This window comes from Phaethon aethereus (genome assembly GCF_964289735.1).
Source record: "Phaethon aethereus genome assembly, chromosome: 2".
Taxonomy (NCBI): Eukaryota; Metazoa; Chordata; class Aves; order Phaethontiformes; family Phaethontidae; genus Phaethon; species Phaethon aethereus.
The window spans coordinates 97,009,325-97,030,301 of NC_138582.1; the positions used below are offsets into that span (position 1 = coordinate 97,009,325).

At 46.8% G+C, this 20,977-nt stretch overlaps 1 protein-coding gene across 1 annotated transcript in view; it reads left to right on the forward strand.

Moving 5' to 3' along the window:
* BMP6 (bone morphogenetic protein 6) overlaps positions 1 to 20,084 on the forward strand; it is a gene marked incomplete at its 3' end in the record, with an annotated part of 94,751 nt that extends 74,667 nt beyond the window's left edge. Inside the window, exons 3-7 of the mRNA XM_081996615.1 lie at positions 7,755 to 7,903; positions 9,362 to 9,559; positions 17,372 to 17,448; positions 19,742 to 19,852; positions 19,935 to 20,084. Coding sequence (XP_081852741.1) covers positions 7,755 to 7,903; positions 9,362 to 9,559; positions 17,372 to 17,448; positions 19,742 to 19,852; positions 19,935 to 20,084 — 685 coding nt within the window. The remainder of the gene's footprint in view (positions 1 to 7,754; positions 7,904 to 9,361; positions 9,560 to 17,371; positions 17,449 to 19,741; positions 19,853 to 19,934) is intronic.
* Positions 20,085 to 20,977: the final 893 nt, after the last annotated feature.

A 20,977-nucleotide genomic window follows, 5' to 3' on the forward strand; every position in this document is an offset into this window, starting at 1 on the left:
GTGGTAATAAAGTCTTCCTCTTTGCAACAGGATATTTATACAAATGCGATCTGAGCTTCTAATCTAAAGGGCAAATTGATTTGCCGGCAGTGTTTATAGCTTAGAAAATAAATAACAGTCCTCAACTGGGTTTTGGAATGGATTGTGTAATACAAATGACAAAGCTAGCATCAATCTGTTTCGAGTTGGGGTCAGATTTGTATATAGTGTGCATATATTTATATATGATAGAGCTGTTTCCATGATGCTATAGAGGAGCATCTGTCAGCATGTTCAGTTCAGCTCCCACTGTGCGCATGCAATTTGTTGTGTTTTAAGGTGGTTGGTTTTCAGTAGTTTGAAAGTCAAAGTTACTCTGGATGAAACTTACTGGTTCTGTAACCAGCGGGCTTTTTCTACCAAAACCAAAGGATACCATATCGGTGCCTGATTTCTTTTCTTAAAGGACCGAGATAAATAATATCCCCTTGCCCTCTGCCCCATCTTCGTGCCTCAAACTGCATTTAAACTCTGAGGTATAGTACTGTAACCATCACTATAGCTACAATACCCATTAGTCTCATTAAATCGTAGTCAAGGAAATAAGAAATACATGTCCTATCCCTGTGACATGGGACAATTTTTTTTCCCTGTTCCTGTTGATGAAATGTTCATTTCTCAGAGCTGTGAAGCTTAAGACCTTTAGCTGGATGTGGGGGGACACCTTTGCACTCAAATATCAATGTTGGCTTTGCTGGGGATTACCTCTAGGCTGAACTTCCTGCAGTCTTGATGTGGGGAGACCACATCCTCTAGCTCTAGGCTCTTATCTTCCACTCTTTGCCAGATGCAGCCTTGAAACCAGTGTTTCACCTTGCTGCTTTTCCAGTGAGTCTACAAGACTTAACTCCTCCCCCCCCGCCCCGCAGACTTTACCTGCAGGGGTGACGCCTGCAGTGGTACAGGACAGCTTTTTCAGCACAGCGGAGCTTTTATCAGACAGAGCAGTGGTGGTGTGGGGCTGGTAAGTGAGCAGTGAAAAGCTGAGCTTACCTGCCTGTCCCTTCTTGTGTATCACAATGTCTAGATGCATCTAGGAGGGCTCTCTTATCCCTGTGCCAAATCACAGCCCTCCCCTCCAGAGTGCCCTGGCATCTCCATTCTGTGCTTTTTCTTCCGCTGGCTGTCAGTCCCTGCAAATTAGTGCCCAGTTGCTGGTCTTCTGTTTCACCTTGGAAGTAACTTCATTTGTAGGCTGATAGCTCTTGATATTTCCTTCCTTGTTTATAAGGAGCTCTTATAGGATGTGCATATCTCTCGTTGTCCCCTGGCCCACAGATGGTAGAGCTTCTTCAAGACAGTTAAACTGAGCCTTACTTCTCATAAAATGATGGGGACTGCCTTTGGTTTCTGTGGTGGCTCGTTCCAGGTGCTTGCATTCCCCTACCTGAGGCGCTCTGTACGAGCCAGCGCTGATTGATTAGATTTTGTACAGTGCTTTTAAATCTTTGGACTAATGGTCATTTAGAAATAGTAAGTTGTTAAGGTTTTGTATTGCATCTGTTGGCAGTGCCTTGTGGTGCGTGAACTCCACATACAGTCTGTTCTATAAGTAATAAACATTTCTTTAAATTCAAAGTAGCAGTTACATCTACTGAAAGACGGTGGGTGTACAGTTTTGAAAAGGCTGTGATTTCAAAGTTTATTGATGGGGAGCTCCGTTCAACTCTATGCCTGAGTGAGTTGTGAGTGCAGTTATTAGGCCGTTGTTAGTGGATAAGAGCAAATAATCTTGCTAGTTTGCTTATATGCAGGATAATTTTTACAGAAGGTGGATCTCGGTGCAAACTAAAGACTCAGACCCTGAGGTACGCAGAAGAGCATTTAGAAAGTGCATTAATTAAAATGTAAATCCCACACACTTCTGTGCAAAATTCCTTTTTGAGAAACTGCTGCTAGGCAGTCTAGACTATTATGTCAACTTGTCTTTGAAGAAAAGTAAACAAAAAGGTTCAGCTGAGGAAAGTTTTAGAGACTTAGAGTAATTAATGCTTTGGTAAATGGCTGTTGATGCGTAACAAGCCTTTAAACACCTGGGTAATTGCAAGCTTTGAAGCTGGGCCAAAAATGTTGTTCTGAGATCTGTAATTAAAATAAGAGACCTTTAACTTGGTCATTTTGAAGGTGAGATTTCTGTTTGTTCTCACTGTCTCCTTGGTAAAACTTCTGCGTGGTCAGGAAAAGAAGGCCAGGGAGGGTGGGAAAGTAAAAATCCTAGTTCAACAGATGCTTCTTTAAATTTAGCTTTTTATAGCTTTGGTGTTTTTCCTGTAGCAAAGTTCCATGTTGTAATGTGTACCCAGAACTGAGAAATTATTTTAATGTGAATGTTTCACTAAGTATGGTACCGAAGATTAACCACTTGACCTGGTTACTAATTTGACTAAATTCTAATCTAATTAGTGTTCAATTAAAGTGAATTAACAGCCAGAGACATTTCATTGAAAGGTTTACACAGAGGTTTCAGTTAACAAAATATTTATCTTACAGAGGGAAAAGCACTGAAATTAAATGCAAACTATTTCTCCTATAAATGCCCCGAGTACATGGTTGGGATGCCGGCGTTAAGAATAGTAGCTATATTTGATATTTATATCCGACAAATCGTCTCGCTTTCTGAGGACACTGGAGCTAAATCCTGCCTTCTGAATTACACAGGCCATATTTCTCTGGTAAACTGTGTACTTCTTTCTGTTTTTTGCAGCCACTTGTGATTGCTTTGTTGACCTTTGCTTCTCTGTCCTCCTCCAGAGTCTTCTGAAGGCCATGGAAACACTCCCATTTATTTCTTGGGACTTGAGACCGTACTTTAGGGCCCTGATCTAGAACAAAGAGCTCCTGTTTCGAGCTGTGAGTCTCTAACTTGTATCTTCCCATTTAATGTTCTCGTCTCCGGAAAGTGGTTTCAGCTCATTGTCTCAGTTTCTCCCATTCACTTGCTTCCTTTTAATAATCTAAGGTTAATACATATTATGCATGTAGCACCCTTATTACAGAAATCATTAACTGAACTCATCCAGATGGTTAAACATGCTGAAAATAAAGATGAGACTGTTGCGTACCATAGTGACAATGAGATGACAGTAGCTGTATAAAAACCCAGAGGCAGATGTAGGCAGAGAGGATGTTAAGAAACTGCCTGGTTTGGTGATTAAATTTATCTTCTGTACACTGAATTTGAAAGCCCTGCTGTGCAGGTGCCAGAGGTCCTGTGATGTCCTTGACATGTGGGTTGCTTGGGCATTAAACTTCTGGACTGAGTCTGCTTTCTTCAGCCTGTGCCGAGAGCAGATATTCCTTCCTCTCTGCTCAATGATGCTGCCTCATGCATTTCTTCCAGCCTTTCTTTTTCTAGTTTTTCATGTTCTTCATGTTCCCTTCCTGTTTCCCTCTGGTCCCATCTTGCCTCCGTTATTCTCAAATGCTGAAGTTTTTGGATATTCTTCCATTAATGTGACCGTATACAGGATTGTGTACTTCCTTTTGGAGGGCCACTGCTCGCCTCATTGCACAGGATCAATATCATCACTTAATGACTAGAAATTCAACACGTTTTCATGTGACTTGCTCTGTATATGATCACTTTCTCACCTTCTTGTCCACTCTGCAGATTTTGCTTTGACTATGGGCTTGCATCTACTTGTGTGTAGCACTCTTAAGCATGTTATCTGACTGCTTGCTAAACCATTTCTTTTTTTGACAATGGCTATAAGGTGAAACTACTGGCGTTGTTCTCATTGTGTGGATGAGAAGCTGATGCATATACTGGTGAGGGTCAGCTGTCTCCGCTAGGTTTAGTTGCCACTTTCAGATGTTTTTTTCCTTTCTCCAGCACTGCCCTTTGGCTTGCAGGAATCCCCAGCTCATCTGCTGAGTGCACTCCACTTTTGCAACAGGTAAGGTCATCGCGTGTGGACCTGCTAAGCAAACACCGATGGCAAAAACGGTCCCTGCCAAAATCAGCCAACAGTCCAGCATCAGGAGTGGTAATAAGGCTGTGCAGCAGCTTTAGCTCTCGTGCTTCCTGTCTGTCTTTTGCAGCCCTAGTGGGAGAGGAGTGGAATCAATGAGTCTTCCATGGTCTTCAGAAAGCAGCAGAACTGGCGGGGGAGTGTGAGGGGGAAATCCAGTCGTGTGACTGCATTTGCCTGTGGACATTGTGGCAAGTCTGGAAGTGTGGGTTCACATCACTGATGTCTGTTGCCGTGTTTGCTGGCGGCAGTGTTGCTGCAAACGGCAGCAGTAGCATGTTATAGCTCTCTGTGAGCCATCAGCGCAGGAAGATGCCAGTAGTTTCCAAAATACTTCTAAAAGCAGAGAGATGCTGGAATAATGGGCCTGATTCACAGAGGTGTGGTGGCCATGGGTACTTTCTACTCCCTTTTCTCTGCAGACTTTTTTCTTTTATCCAGGGTCTCTCCATCTAGTCCTTGCATGACACATGGACACATGTTCGTGTGTCCCCCATGACTGCAGCAAATACTACCCTTCCCCATCTAATTACATTTTCTTTCCCTTCTACCTGGGGCCAGCCTGGGAGATCTCCTGGTCTCTGTTCCAAGATGAGACCTTTTTTTCAGGAGTAGGAAGAATGTTTCCTCTTGGCCATGTGGCTGTAGGGAAGAGCGGATTCCCCTCAGGTGTTACATGGTGTTTGGTTTACCAAGGGGGAAAGGAGGGGAAAGTATTTTCCCTGCAGACAAAAAGTCCAGAGGATTTAGTTGGTAAGCTCTGAATCGGTTGAACCTGTGTGGGCAGCAATTTTCAAGTAGTTACTGCTTGGCCAATTTTGACATGATTTTCTTAAAGGGGGAAGGGCATACACCATTTCTGTTCTGAAAAAAGAAAGACGGGTTGAAAGACTCTCTGTTAAATAGTTGGGATTCTTTTTTAGGTGAGTAAATTCTTCCCTCCCCCCCCCAATTTTGTCTTTGGAAATAGGTGACTGCATATTTTTTTAAAAACCTTCACATCAAAACCAAAACTAGTAAGAAATTATATGCAATTTTGTGCAGCCTGGTGTGGTTTGGGTGACAAACATTAACTGAAAGCAGGCTTAAGCAGATGTGTTACCTGCTAGTGTTACTACTATGACCTACAATACCTGTGGGGTGAACCTTCCAGGTTGGCTTCATCCAGCTGAACAATGCAAGAGTCCGTTGAATAGCAGAGCTGGTTGAAAACCAGTCCTGTATGAACCTTTTTGCGAAGAGTTAACTGGGTTGGAAAGACCAGTTGTCCATTTTTCTGCATTTTACAAAGGAATTCAAATCTTTCTGAAGTGAGTGTGACATACAGGGATAAAGTGGAGCATTCTTGTTTGGTAAAACCGTACCTTGGTCAGGCAGTTTGCTTATTATATTTGTGGAGGACACTAAGATGGGGGAGACCCACTGGAAGGCAAGTCCGTATTTTAAGTAATCTAATAATGATGGAGGCTCAATTTGGGGGGAAAAAAGTGTGATTCGGTAGAAAGAAGTATTGCATTTGGACATGAAAAATCAGTGATGTAAACACACCCTCGGAAGTGACTAGGTCCTTTGTGGTTCAGCAGCATGAATCTCAGGATTATAGTAAATCACAAGGTAAACATGAGTTAACAGTGTGAGTTTTGTGAAGAAGCCAGAATAGTATTCTGACATGTATGACTGAGGCATAGTCTGTGAGATGCATCAAGATTACCCTTCCACTCTACTCAGCATCAGTGAGATCTTGATCTGAGTTGGGTCTATAAAGAGCAATGAGAATAGTCAAAGTCTATATAAACATGCCTTGCAAGGAAAGACTGAAGATGCTGAAGATGTTGTTTTAAGAAGAAGGGGAGATTGTGTCATTTAAGTTAGATATTATGAGGGGGAGAAAAAAAAAAAAGTGCTTCAAGTGAAACCCATTCAATTTCCTGGAAAGGTGGTGGAGTTCTGGAAATCTGTAAGATCACGTCAGGCAAGCATCTCTCAGGAGTGATGTGGATGTAGTTGAACCTGCCTGGAGTTCAGGGGAATGGGCTAGATGATGCCATGTGGTCTCTTCAGGCTTTACAGCTCTCTGATTTCCAAGTATCTTCCCAAAGTGCAAGGCAATGGGAATAACAGCTCTGAGCCTCCTGTTGATGTTTTTGTAGACCTGACTAATCCCATGTGGTGGAGTGTTCGTGAGGGTTTGCTCTTAGAGAGCTCCCCAGTGGCTCTGCAGCCAGACATGTTTGGTTTGGGTGGATGTAATGCCAAAGTTACTCTGGTCTGGAGGCTCCAGGGGGACATTGTCTGGAGTGGGCGAGTGCCAGGGAAAGTATGGCACTTAGAGGAAGAGATGTAGGACAGGAGATTAAAAAGCAATTGGTGTGAGGTCAGAGGTCAGGTCAGAGCAGGTGCTAGGAAAACTCCTTTTCAGATATAGTCCATTTCAAGCATTGGAGAGGACCAACGTTGAAGTCATATTATGAGGTGGGAATGATTTAGGAGTTCATTCCTTTCTTAAACCTGGAGAGGGGAAGAGTGGTCTCAGCTGCAGCTGCTGTTTGCAGTCTCTTTTAAACAGCACTTCAGTTTATATACCCTGCCTGGGAAAGCCCAAATCTTTCAACCTTAAGGTTTCCAAAACATGTAGCAGCTGGCCAGCCCCAGCCACTCGCTGCTGTTAGAGGTGAAGGTCAGACTTGTTCCTGAACCCTCTTCCCGTTGGAGGAGCAGTGGCAAAGACTCCTGTGGGAAAGGCTGCTGAGTCAACCACAGAGCGTGCGGCTACCAGCAAGGCGGAGGAAAGCCTCCACACTGTAAAAATAGCTGCACTAGGAGCCCTAATATACTTAAGTGCTTATTTTTCCATATGTGATCTCATGCAAACCAAGCTGCTGGGCAATATGACATAGCAGTTGGCCAAAAATAAAACGTAACTCAATCAAAATGTTTTTTTCTGAAGTTAAACTTTGATGGGTGGAAGGGACAGGTACACTGTTTTCTCATTTCTGTTAAGTTATTGTTAGGAAAAAAAATCCAGGGGGGAAAGAAAGCTGAAGATGGGATTGACACTGGGTACCCATTTTGTGATGATGGCTACAGGTTAAGAGTAGGAGTTGTAGCTTGCTTGCACAGGAAACTTATGCCTATAAACAGTAAGAAAATGTACGTAGGTTTTCTTTGGGTGCTTCTTCAGCTGATTTCATTGAACTGAGTTTTGGTAGGCATTTGATGCTACAAAAAAGGTATAGACTTGATAGCATTTGAAGCTGAAGCCCATGAAGGAGACCCAGTACCAAAAGCCTTGGAACACGGTGCTCTAATCCCTGTTGATAAGTCACAGAAAAATGTCTTTAGCGTCCTTTAGAGGTTCATTTTCCTTCACTGTTTGATGCTTGGCTTGTTAGGTGATTTCTATTTTTTATTTTGGTTAATTGAGGTAGGTCTGTATTGTGAAGGTGGGCTGAAACCCCTTTGACAAAAGCCATTGAGTGCCTGGAGATGCTGGTAGTTTGACCACTGTCCTGCCAGGGCTGGCGTTACGCTATTCTGGGAGAAGAGTGCTCTACTAATCCCTTGCCAGTGGAGAAGCAGACAGATCTGAGGCGTAGGATTGCTTTCCTCCAGCCTAGAAAATGGTGAAAAACCTTTGTAATCCTGGATTTCACATGCAGAAGCAGGTTTTGTTTCTGTAACAGCGAAAGCCAAGGGAGAAAATCCCAGACATCACAATCTTCTTGTTATGCTTCTCCTCTGCAGGGCCTCTGACCTGTTTCTGCTGGATACACGGGTGGTGTGGGCCTCGGAGGAGGGCTGGCTGGAGTTTGATGTCACTGCCACCAGTAACATGTGGGTGATGAACCCTCAGCACAACATGGGACTGCAGCTGAGCGTGGTGACCCGGGATGGTAGGTTATGGGCCAGTTAATGCGAGTCGCCTCGTGAGCATCTTGGGTGCTGTCTAGACATGGTGCTAACAGAGTCCAGTTGTGATGTGGGGGTAAGCATCCTGCATTTGTAGGCAGCTGTAGCCGACACAATGAGCAAAGCATCTGAGGGCACAGATTGAAGGCTGTCAGTTCTTGGCTGTCCCATGATGGGCATGTCTTTTCCCGTGAGTGAGATCAGGTGTCTCTGAACAGTACCAGGATGAGCTGGCAGAGGTGGGCTGTGGTAGGGTCTCAGTTACTGGGTTGGAGGTAGAAGGGGGCATGGAGCTGGGATCCCAGGTGTGGTAAGGTTTAGGGGTGAGAAGAGAAGAGGGCAGGTATAGGATATGTGCCTCCCCACGTGGGCTTATGGCAGCCCTCCTGGCTGCTGTGGCTGCTTGGATCTCATCAAACCTGAGGTGGGACCCCTGCACTGGAGAAGAGATGCAGTCGCTGTGTGGGACTAGTCCCTCTGAGGGCAGCTGCAGTGATAACATTTCACAGCCCACAGAAATTTCAAAAGATAGAAAAGGAGAGATTGCAAAAAAGCATGAAATTGAGTGTTGGAAGATAAGTGGTGGGGAAGGAGAGGATCTAGATGAGCAGGTGAACAAAAAGATGACAGTGACAACTTTCCTTTATAGGCACCAGTTTCCAACCTTATGTTTTCTTCCTATCACTTCATGCGATAGGGTTTTGGTGCACTTCTGGGATCAAGTGAGACCGGAGGGGCTGTCCACTGTTCTCCCTGAGGAAACGATAGTGCCAGCCTCCACCTCCTCAAATGGACTGAGAGCCCGTCCCTGTGCTCCTGACAAAAGCACCCCATCTCTTTTCCCTCTGCTTTCCCTAGAGGTCTCCTAGACCCATCTCTGCTCTTTGTGTTTCCTGGGCAGTAGAACTAATTTCATGACACACCTGGGCTTTGTGTTTTATATATCTGTCTGTATACCTCTCAAATGCCTAAACCGGAGTAGAGATGCCATAAGGGGTACCAAAGAGCCATGTGCTGCGGTGGAGCCTCTTGTCCAGGATGGATGGGGTGCTGTCATAAAAATATCATAGAATATTTGGGTTGGAAGGGACCGTTAAAGGTCATCAAGTCCAATCCCCCTGCCATGAGCATGGACATCTTCAACTAGACCAAGTTGCTCAGAGCCTTGTCCAACCTGAACCTTGAACGTTTCCAGGGATGGGTTGTCTACCACTTCTCTGGGAAACAACAGTGTTTCGCCAACCTCATTGTGAAAAATTTCTTCCTTATATCTAGTCTAAATTTACGTAATAAGGTATGGTGGCAGGCAGGGAGCATTTAGTGTTAAAAGAAGAAGAATGTGAGCAAGGAGAAAGGAAATGATGCTTTATGGGGATGCTGGGATGCTGGAAGGAACAATCCAACTGCACCGTTTCTCTAATGCTTTTCTGTTTGATTTGAAGGTTTCGGCGTAAATCCTAGAGAAGCAGGTCTTATAGGCCGAGATGGCCCTTACGACAAACAGCCTTTCATGGTGGCCTTCTTCAAAGTGAGTGAAGTTCATGTACGGACCACTAGGTCAGCGACGAGCAGGCGCAGGCAACAGAGTCGAAACCGCTCCACTCAGGCTCAGGATGTTTCCAGGGTGTCTAGTGTCACAGGTAATCATGCAACACCTGTTTTGTCTGGAAGCTGGGTTGACTTCTTGTAATGTTTCTATTTGCTTTGGAGTGCAAAAGCAAGAAGAGGGATGTGAGGTGGGATGCTTTTCCTTGGGGGAACAGGTTACACCTGCAAGAGGATGGGAGAAGGAGTCTCACATAATGAGACTTACAGGAGTCCTCTTGAATCCAGAGTGGAGCCCAGACCCTGGTGTGAAGTCGTGGACGTTGAATTCAGGGCGGCGAGGCATTTAAGTCTGAATTTTATGCTTGTAGGTTGCTTGCTACACAGTATTTGCCTAGGATTATGCCACATGAAATGCAATATTTAAAAGATTCCATCTCTGTATACACTAAGATTTACAGTACTGCACATATGCGTTTCCAGCAGAGTCCTCTCTTGGTTTTCTTTGGAAAAACCTTAGTAGAACAGCACAAAATTCTTTTATTTTTTTTCTTGTGAGAACAGCATTTTCTTCTGAGAACAGCAGTGTATTCACAGTGAAGTGCATTTCCAGACCGGCAAAGAGGCTTGCCTGTTTGCTGTGGAAAGGTTGCGTGTTGCAGGTGTTGTACGGCAGCCTTGTGAGTGCTGGGATTATAGGGTAACTCTGAAATTTTGACAAAAATTTGTCTTCTAAGTCTTGTCTGCTTTCCAGCCACTCTGCCCTGCATCTCAGTGCTAGAAGTCCTTTGTTCATTGAGCACTTTCTTTCCTCTCAAACATTTCAGCCCATTCCAAGTTACTTGATTAATTTGCTTATGCTGCCCCCTTCATTTCCAATAGGATCGCTGCTTTTCACGTGTGTAGAAATGACTATACCCCAAGGAAAAGAGGTGGCTGTATTTTTTAGTTTACGTCATGTGTGGGGAGATGAGCCAGCATTGCTGAAACTTAGCTGGTGTGAATCCATAGGCTGCTGCCTGCATCTCATGTGCTCGGGTTGTGGGTAAGCCACACTGCACCCAAGGTGGCCCCATGCTGGCCATGGCGCTGGGAGACTGCAGGGAGCCAGAGCTGGGTTGGAAGCCCCTCCAGGGTTGGCAGCCACGCTTCAGGCACGGCTGTGTGCTCATGCAGCCCTATTGCTCCAGCCCAGCATGGTGGTGGACTTGCCCTTTGGGCTAGCGTGTGCCAGCTGCAGTTGGCCACTTGCGGCCATTGCGTGTTCTTGTAGTCACGTTGCAGTGTGGCTGTGGGTTCCCACGCCATGCCGTGTGAGTGCCAGACTTGGGTGGGTGTAAAATGTTGCCTTACGGATTTTAAGGGCAGGAGGAACAACTCGGTCCTGCATCCTGAGCTCCCTGAGGGAGGCTGGCCAGTGCAAGCATGGCACTGCCAGAGGAGCTGTCATCTAATTCGGCCTGAGAGCCCTCTGCCAGCCCCACAGGTGGAACCATCTGTTGGTCCCTGTTGCTGGGACCTGCTTCGGTCCTGGTTTTCCTTGGGCGCCTCCAAGCTCTAGTTTTAAAGGTGGGCATCACAGCTGCTTGGTGGGTTACTTTCCCATGTGATGGGCTTGCCAAGGGCATACGTATAAGCAGTAAGCCCAGCCGTTACGCAGGCAGCGTGCAATTCTCTCGCTTAAGTGGGCTCGGCTGCTGTGCTCCCTTCATCACAAGAGACAATTTTTTAATCTATTCACAGCACATTGGGAAAGTTACTTGCTCTGCTGCTGTTTTGTGGCACTGGTGGTGGAGTCAGGATAGGCTCCAACTTTCTTTCCCTAGCTCTGCAAGCTTTGCAGTGCTGAAAGCAAGTTTTCACTACTATTAAATCAGGCAATGTGACTCAGAGCTCCAGAGGGAGCAGATATATTGGGTAAAAAGGGCCATTTTTACATCGCTCCTTTCTTGACTACACCACGCATCAGGTCATAAAATTATAAAATGACAAAAAGGGAAAAAATAGCTGGTCATTCTGTGGTCTCAAGGGCTTTTTTGAGCTCTTCTAGCTCAAAGCCAGCTTTAATTTAAAACCTGGAATTTGGCAGTTCAGTAGTCAACAAGGTATAGTTGAGCCTCTGTGGATTTAAGGCGGGGGAAAGGAGGGGAATTTAAAGTTAAGATGTATGTTTGGTTGGTTTCTGTGTTTAGAAAAGAGAGACTGCATCAGCTTATTTTCCTTTCTAAGTGTGACACTCAGACTCAGTTCTTCTTAAGAAGTGGTTGATGTAATAGCCTGAGAGGCACCGATGACCAGTATGTGTTTTTAGCATTAAAGACATCACAGGGATTTTTTCTTTTTTAGTTGTGTGGGTTCCTGCATCCATGCCCTGATGATGCATGATGGGGCTGGGGAAGCATTCACCCCAGGATGAAGCAGGAGGTGAGCCCAGGGTTTACCCTGAAGGCTGCCCTGCTTTTCTGAGCGTGCTCCGATACATCTGGACCCAAAGCGGGTGCAGAACTGGGATGCTGCCATCTGTGCACCTCCCTGCCTGCTTATCTTCCTCTCTCGCTGTATCTTACATCTTGTCAGATTTTTGGTCTGTGATCTTCCCTGAGCCAGGATTGTCACTGCCTATGTCAGGGCTTGAGGGCAGTTTCTCTCCTGGAGAGCAAGGCAGCTGGCTGGTGATGATGGTTTTTTTGTAGATTGGACCTTCCTTTCTCTATGTTAGTGAATACATAGGGTTTTCTTTCTTCAATCCAAAAATGAACCCCTTTCCCAAAAGATGCTGTGAGTTGGGTTGGGGCAGTATGTTTAAAAAAGCCCCATTTACTATCTAAATATGGAAAGCATTTCAAGTCCTGCAGTTCAGAGCATGTGAAGTGTGCTGCTGGGCTGGTACTGGATCTGGTGAGCTGGAGGGTTATGTGAAGGCATGCTGGTACGTGCGGCATCGGGACCCCACTGTGCTCCCTTTGATGTGCAGTTGTTGTCCTGCAGTCAGTACCAAGTGCTCAGATGCTAAGGTTATGGCTGTGGCATAAGAATCTCCATGGTCTGTATTTTTTCGCCAAGAATGCTCATTTCCCCGTATTATAAACACATAATTATGACTGGCTTATATAAAGCAGAACTGAGTAACCCCCATGGTTATAAACTGCTTTGACATAGAGTCCTGCGTCAATGCATTCTTGGAGCCAAGCTCTGTTCTTCTGCAGAAAGAGGATGAACAGGAAGAAAAGGAAGTATTTTTGTCTGTTGAGGCAGAAAATCATACGCCAGCTCTGGCCCAGAACATGGAGGAACGAGGTGGGTGGGAGGAGCGTGCAGGTGATCCTCTGCTGTTGTCTGCAAAATCTGGAGGCCCTCACTCAGCCATGTCTTGCGGTGCATTTAGCTCGCGCTCTCAGACTCCAGGCTGACCCTCTAGTTAACCTGGGGACTCTCTTCAGCGTAGCAGACTGTGACCCTCGAGCCTAAGGGCTTTGCTGCCGTATGGCCAGCTTCTCCGTGAGTTACGTTTTCCGTATGGGACTGTCTCCTTGTCCAGTGGCGACAAGCCTCCTCTTCCGCGAGTCAGCCTTCAGGCATGTCCCCTCCCATCAGCCCCTCCTTACAGAGGGAGTTGGTTTCAGTGTCTGACTTCAGGCTCCACTGGCAGCTCCGAGTGAAACTCATGCAATGCCCCTTTTTGGGTCCTTCTCTTTAGCCACTCCGGGGCCTCCGGGGCTGATGTGAGGTGCTCCCCGAGCAACGGAGGGGCCCTCCAAGTGGCCTTTCCTTCCAGCAGACATGCATGGCACCAGGCAGATTTCCCTGCGTATGCGGGAACTAAATACCGCAAAGGGCAGCACGCACAAACACTGAAGGCAAATAAGGCCAAATGCTTTCGTGGTGGCAAGGGTCTTGTTAATAAACATCGTCATCTCGCAGCCAATCTTCCCTTTAGTAGAGAGCTCGCATGCAGACCGGAGCAGCATGGACGGTGTCTCTGTCTGTGCCTTCACACGCGGGTCCACGTTAGCCCGACATCTCTCTCTCTTCCTACCCGAGCAGATGGCTTTCATGTGAAGTGGGCTGTTACTAAGTGTGTGATCAGTTTACACCAGCTTTATCCGGACAAATCACCAAAGTCAAACACCAAGAAGAAGGGGCTGGCCTTGGAGACCTCTGTCAAAGCTATTTTGGACCACAGAAGCAATTAATTACCATGTGGAATTTGGTAAGCTGGCACCTTGGGAGCAGCAAGGGTGTTCTCAGATGGATTGACCTCGGTAAATATTTATATATTCTTTGCCAGCACTTAACGTGGGAGAGGTTATAGGAAATGTAAGGTGGGTGCATAAGTATCTGGAGGAGGAGGACCATTAGGGTCAGGCTCTTCTCTCTCCCCTTTCAGCAACTCACATGCCAGTGTCCAACCTTAAGAGAAACATCTGTGCTTGCAGAAAGTCAGACCTGTGTTCTGGTGAAGGCAGACAATGTTCAGTGCAAACAAGCCACAGAAACAAGCTGTCTTAACTGCGCTGTTTTAACTGCGCTGTCCTGGAAGTTATTTTTAAGTGCAGAACTAGGGGTTTGGGTTTTTTTTAAAATCTCTGTTTTAGACAAAATAGTTTGGAGTGTGATTGTATGCAGTGTCTTGTAAATGCCAAGCTAGTGTTTCTGAATTGGTACATTCAAGGAAATGAAAAAAAAAGACAATTCTGCTAAACCCACAACGAGCCTATAGGAGCTCCCAAAGCAGCTCCCTAAACTCAGAGATTTTAAAGGTCTCTAGCAAACAATCCTTACAAATCGTGTCGTGGCAGCGTAAGCCGGCCCCACGGCGGTTGCTTGCAGCGTGCCCCCGCTGCTGGCTGCCTCCTCTCAGCCCTCCTGGCTCCCTGCGGCAGGGCTGGCAGGAAGGGACAGGTACCCTGTTGCCTCTGGGCAGCTGGGTCTCGCGCTGCCAACCACCTCAAACAGCAATTTGGGCTAAAATGGTTGAGCACGCAAGACCGGGGTAGCTGATAACTGCTTTCCAAGCTTTGGAGAAAATGTGTGTGGACGCCAACTTCGCTAGCTCGGCGAGCTTTAGCTCGTTGCCAAAAGCCCTTTACTGCGTGGATTCCCCTCTCTTCAGGCCCATAACTGGATGCGCGTGGCTCTAGGGCGTAGGCCGAGCCCCAAACCGTAGGGAATGGATCGCTACGATGTGCATCTGTATTGCTGCATTTTCCCCCCCCAGTTCAGAAAGCCACTGCTAAGGATGTTACAAACCTTCAATCAACCCTTAAAGTCGGGCTGAAGTAGACTGCATGGAGTAGACACGGTAGGCAACCATACAGGCAGAGGAGAGGGCGGGAGAGCTTGGGGTGAGGGTTAAACAGGGGAGAGTCAAACCCCGGGAGAGGGGATGTTTAATATGTTGACGTTTAAGAAAGCAAAGGCTGAGTTTGGGCAAGGGAGGAGGCAGAGCTCTCTGCACCTACCTTGGGTGGAGAGTGGCCGGTGCTCGACGTGAGTGTGAATCGGGTGACTCGACTGCCAACCAGTGAACCGGGGCGCATTTTGGGGGCCCAGTTCCAAGCAGTGTGAGAGAGGACACGTTCATAACATGTTCTGCTTCATGTAGCTTGTTAAGCAGCTCTTTTTTTCCTTTGTTTTCTTAAACTTGTGATTGCTCACAGCCTTCCTTCCCACTCCTGTTTTCTCTGCCTCCCTTGCCTTCTCCCCTTTCCCATATGTGATTTGGGTAAGTCGTAGTCTAGTTCTGCCCACTCGGTTGTGCATAGATCAGTTCCACTGTAACTCCTTATCACACACGGATGGTTTTCCCCTAAGCAAACAACATATTTCCCTTTGAAGAACAATGAAGTTGTGTTTTCAGGTACTTAAATGAAAAGCTTTGACCGCTAGAAGTATCTCTGCACATTTTTTTTTTTTCCTTGTTATGACCAGATCATCTAGAAACATCTCATGCTAGAAACTTTCTTCTGGGCTGAGCCAGGGACTGAAAAGCTTCATCTGAAAAAAAACCCCAGACATACCCTGGTTTCTTCTAGGTATTTCTGGTTTGAAAATGGGAAGCTTGAATAGAGAAACTCATCTCCGTCCTTGCTACCGCGTGCTCCTGAAAGAGCGTATGTTTATGCTGCAGCAGGCTGTTAACCAGCTCTGCTCACCTGATTAAATCCGTGATTGAAGCGAACCTATTGAAAGTCTGAAATGCAATCCTTGAAGTTTAAAACCCAAACTGCTTCTAAAAACAACTCTCTAATCTTTGGTGGTTTGAAGGCTAGGTTTGAGGTGTAGGGTTTTTTCAGACCTCAGTGTTAACTGTACCCAGCTGTAATGCTGCGCTGCCCTTAATGTCAGTTGGATGTGCTTTTAGTATTATAGTTTTTCTTTTGCATAAATATTTGCATTTGTAGTTCCCAAACTTTGGGGGGGGGGGGGAGGGAAGAAAAAGAAAGGCTTATTCAGAGCCAAGGAAAAAGTCACTAAAAATATTTTTCTATCCCAGCTGCCGCCTTTGGGGAAAGCTGCGCTGGGAGGGTGTCCTTTCAAGCCGCCTTAGGGGCGCCGGGGGGCCGGTTAGCCGAAAGGCCCGGGGCAGCGGGAGGCAGGCGCATCAGCGTGTGGCATCTGCCTGCTGACGGAAGTGCCTTTGCTCGCAAACGAGGCATGCGAGACGAGCGGAGGCCCCTGTGGGTAAGGCACTGGAGGAGAACAGGGGCGAGTCTGGGTCCGGCTCTGGGATGGGCACACGCACCTCGCTGCGTGGACACGGGCTCCCACGCCGCTCGGCCAGATTTGCTGCCATCTCCTCCTCTGGGCGCTTCCCGCCGGGCACCGAGCACGGGTTCGAGCCGCCCCACCGCGAAGGTGGTTTCTGTGGCTGCTGCGCCGAGGGTCCGGCAGCCACCTGAGGCGTGACGAAATCAGCCGCCGCCCGTCAAGGCTGGATTTGTGCAGCCACCCGGGGGTGAAAGGCCCCTCTGTCACGGCTCGGCTCCTCCGCTCGCTGCGGTTCCAGGTGTTCGCGTGCGGAGCCGCCTCTTTCCAAATATAAATGGGAAATTCCACTCGCTGTCAAAAGCTGCATTTTGTCGGGCTGTCGGGAGCAGCTCCTGCGTGGCTGAAGCATCCTCGTACGGCATGCCACAGCGAGGGGGAAGGCCTGCGGTCAGGGCTTCGCAGCCTGCGCCCCCGCTCTTCGTGCAGCGTTGGCACCAAGGAGTGAGTTAATGTTGAGAGCGTGTCAAATCCTGTGTCACCTGCAGATAAGCACGTTATGGGAAGGAGAAACTTGTTTTTCAGAGCATGGCTTGTAAAGGTCCAAGAGCGGAGGTGATGCGTGGAGCCGCATGTGATGTCCGGGGCAGGCTGGGAGGGACAGGGACACAGCGTTGCTGGCTATGGGACACCTTAGCTGTTACGGACTTCGGCTAACCGGTACGGGGCACGAGGCGATGATGAACCTTCCCGGGCTTGTCATTCCCTCAGCACGTGTGTGCATTTTGAGCTTACCAGCTAGGGCGGCGCACGTGGGGAAGCGTGGTCGAGGAAGCGGGGTGAGTTTGAGCACCCAGCAGGGATGTAGTCTGTGCTGGGCTGAAGGGGTAGATTTATGTTTAAGACGTCCTTTTACTGGAGGTGTTTTACAAGCATTGCTTGTCAAGTTCTTGAAGGCAGCTGAAGGAATTATAACCAAGTCACTATTCCTTGGGTCCCTCCATTCCCATAGGCATCTTAAAAGCCTCAGCCCTGCTTTGGATGTCCCTCAACACCCTTCTCCGTCTGGCTGCTGAGGGAGCTTACTGTTTCTTGCTGCTGATCCTGCAGCGTGCACACATCTGGCCAGCTGTGCCCTCCAGCGATGCTCTGCCTGTTTTAGTTTCTAAATTCATGTTTTCATCTTTTTCTTTTAACAGATTACAACAGCAGTGACTTAAAAACAGCGTGCAGGAAGCATGAGCTTTACGTTAGCTTCCAAGACTTGGGATGGCAGGTGTGTGATGTTTCTCTCTGGGTAAACTAGACATTTTGTTATGAAATGTTATCTAAACAGTGTCACGGTAATTCCACTCGAGGCTGCCATTATGCTTTAAAATGTCCCTTGTGCCTCCCCACTAAAACCAGTCACAGGGAAGGGCAAATAAATATTGATAGTTGTGACATTTGATAAGATCCAGAGGAAGCTTGATACTTTATGAGATTCAAGTATACAGTCATTCTCTGTCACTCATGGGAGTCATGGTATGGGCAAGGGCTCGTATCTGTGTACCTCTAACGATAAGGAAAAAAACCTGATGTTAAGCAGCAATTTTAACAAAATCAGGTTTTTTCTAGTGATCAGCGTAATTTTAACCTTGCCTATTGTGTTGAAATCCTCCACTCCTGACCCACAGTTAGCACTGGCTGCAGTAGGTGGACAGAAGAGTAGGTTTAGTTGCAACGCCATAAGGCCAAAGAGTTGTTTAGAGCAAGTTATTTGGGGCCAGGCCATAGTGTCATCAAACGTCACGTTTCAAAAAATGCCCTCATCTTCTCTTTTTTAATTTATTTTTTCAATATTTTTATTCTTTCATTCAGCACTTTTGTGAGGGAGGTCCCATTCCTGTCAGCTCATTTTTTTACCAGAGTATAATGCCAGGGCTGCCCCTGTTGTTTCTGTAATACCTTACACATGAAAGTCCTCTCCCAGCTCATCAGACAGCAGCATTTTTTTGTGGCTTATGTCAACTCCATCCCACTGGCCACAACTATGGCTGAGTGCTGACTCCATTCCCCGTTACTGGTTCATGACTTTTCTTTTTTCCTTATGCACAGACTTTCCACCTCCTCCTTCGCTCGCTTGCCCTGCTTCCAGGCAGGAAGCGTATTCCATTTGTGAAGTTCACGGTCTCGAAGGTGCTGCCTTCACCTTTCCAGCTGCAGACTTGTGCAGAAAGGCAAGGTGCTGCCAAAGGAAGGCCACAAACCAGTAGGGCTCATTGCAGAAATTGGAATCCAGACCCTACTTGTTGTAGGGAGATGATGGAGGCAGGGCAGCAGCCCCCTGCAGTTGTTGGGCACTGCTGTCTCCTTCAGAACACCCATCAATTTTTTTAGCAGTGAGCTTCCCTTACTCTTACGCTGCATTAAACCACAAATTTAATTACACGATGTGGACTGACTTCATTAGCAGAAGAGTGACTGTCGTATGAAAAGCAGCTCGGTTTATTAGGAACAAATTATGGGTGAGGTACTACAGTAAAATGAAGGGGTGGTTTTGCGGTGCCCGGGTATCCTCACATTAGCAATCAAACAGCAGACTTGGTTAGCAAAGCTGCAGCCAGAGTCTCTGGCCGCGCAGAGACTTTTGCCATAGCAAAAATTTGCTGTAGCAAAATTCCAGCTAACCCAGGTAGTTGTTGTCAGGGGAAGGGGAAATCGTCTAAGAATTATGTGCATGTGAAGCATGCCAGTATGTCCTCCTGCAGAGCCTGACACCGAGGGAGGGGAAATGTCTCCTGGTAATTGGTGATGCTTTTAATTTACCTTTGGCTCTTTTGTGTCAGCAGCAGGGGAAGCTGTAATTTTTTATTAGCCCTATGGTGAAGAGTCACCTTCTTCCATGGCATGGCACTCAGGTTGCCACCGGAGCCAGCTGCTTGCACGCGCAGCTCAGGCTGGCTGCCCTGCCCCTCCTAACGGAGTCTGGCAGAGGTGGAGAAGCTGTTACGCAGCTAGAACTTCCCATGGTGGCCTTCGCAGACTAGCGTCCTCGTATCAGAGTGTGCAAGGTAGAAGCATCTGTGAGGCACCACACCAGTGTTTTCCATTCCATTTCCATTCCATTCTGGAGCTCCCTGGTTGAGCTGTGTGCGTGAACTCATGAAAATCATCCATGATTTTCTCCAGGAGGGGACACCAGCTGAGGCTGCGATTCAGCCTAGGAAAGGTAGTTCAACCAGAGGGCCTAACCTGCAGGAAACGTTGGAACATGAAGGCATCCAAACCACAATCCCCACAAGGCAACCCAGAGAGTTTTAGGAATAAAACTTTTTTTAGTTTGTGGCAGTTAAGCCGTGCATAGACGTGCAGCCGTTCTTTGGACATTAAAATCAGTGTGTCCATGGAAAAGTCATGGCTCACAGAAAAACCCCACCAAAAAATCCCTAACGGTTTCAGTGAAAACACATTTTCACCCTCCAGAAAAAGTTAGTGGAAAATTTTCAGCTGCTCTTAATTGCATGCAGTTGTCTGTACAAGCTGGCAACTTTTTAATTTGAATCATGTTCTGTTTGTTTCCTAAAAAGGACTGGATAATCGCTCCAAAGGGCTACGCAGCCAACTACTGTGATGGGGAGTGCTCATTTCCACTCAACGCCCATATGAACGCAACCAATCATGCCATTGTACAGACTCTGGTAAGTCTCCAGAAAGCTCAACGCCAAAGCAATAGTTGAATTTATAAACAAGTTACCATTTGTGTTTTCTTTTTGGCAACAGGTCCATCTGATGAATCCTGATTACGTTCCCAAACCATGCTGCGCACCTACCAAACTAAATGCCATATCGGTTCTTTATTTTGATGATAATTCTAATGTTATCTTGAAGAAATACAGGAATATGGTAGTAAGAGCTTGTGGATGTCACTGACAAACAGTCTTCACATGGACTGTATGTGATTCTACCATGAACTTCCCATACTACCTTACATACTTCCATGAACTACCTGACCTTGGGGGGAAAAATAATCGATGACCCACCTTTCAGAACACCACATATGTGCCTTTTGTGCAGAAGGGGTGCGGGGACTGCGTGCTGGGGCGTGAGCAAACTGCTGGACTTACTTCTTACAGACTGCCCCTGGGCCACGGTGGCTGCTCAGCTCCGCAGAGCCAGGGCGTGCAAAGCAGCAATATGCCCACGCACGCTTTACTTTGGCTGGGACGGTCTTAATCTCATGTAACAGCATGACTTAGCAGTTGCTTGGATGCGTGCTGCTGTTTTACCAGATGGGCACCCAACACCCAAAACAAGTGAGTTTTTTTGGCGGGGGGAAGGCAAGAGGAGGGACAGGGAAGCTAGAGTCAAGTGGTGTTAGTACTTCAGACTTAGAACATATGTCTTGTACAATCCTGGGAATTTTATAAAATTCCTTATAGAACTGCTGTTTTCTCTAGAAGGACCAGTTACTACACCTAGGCTGTTAGCCTCCTCCTGAAATCTGTCATGACAGTAAGCATCTTAAATTGTGCCAAAGCAAATGTTTCACTTCTTTTATTCTCCAAGCACCCGTTAAGTAAGTCTGATGCTGCAAAGCATAAGACAGCGTAGCTGCACCCTGTGTTATAGAAACACTAGTGTGAACTCAGACCCTGGCTGGTCTTTCCAGTTCAGTATTTGACTTAGCAATGTAACTTTATATACTTGCTCTTATGCCGCTTGCTACCACTTCCCATGTGGAGCTGCCTCATCTACTACCACTTGCCCAGGAAGGAACTACAGCTGTAATTCAGACATAAAAGTTTAGGGGCCATTCATTCTCT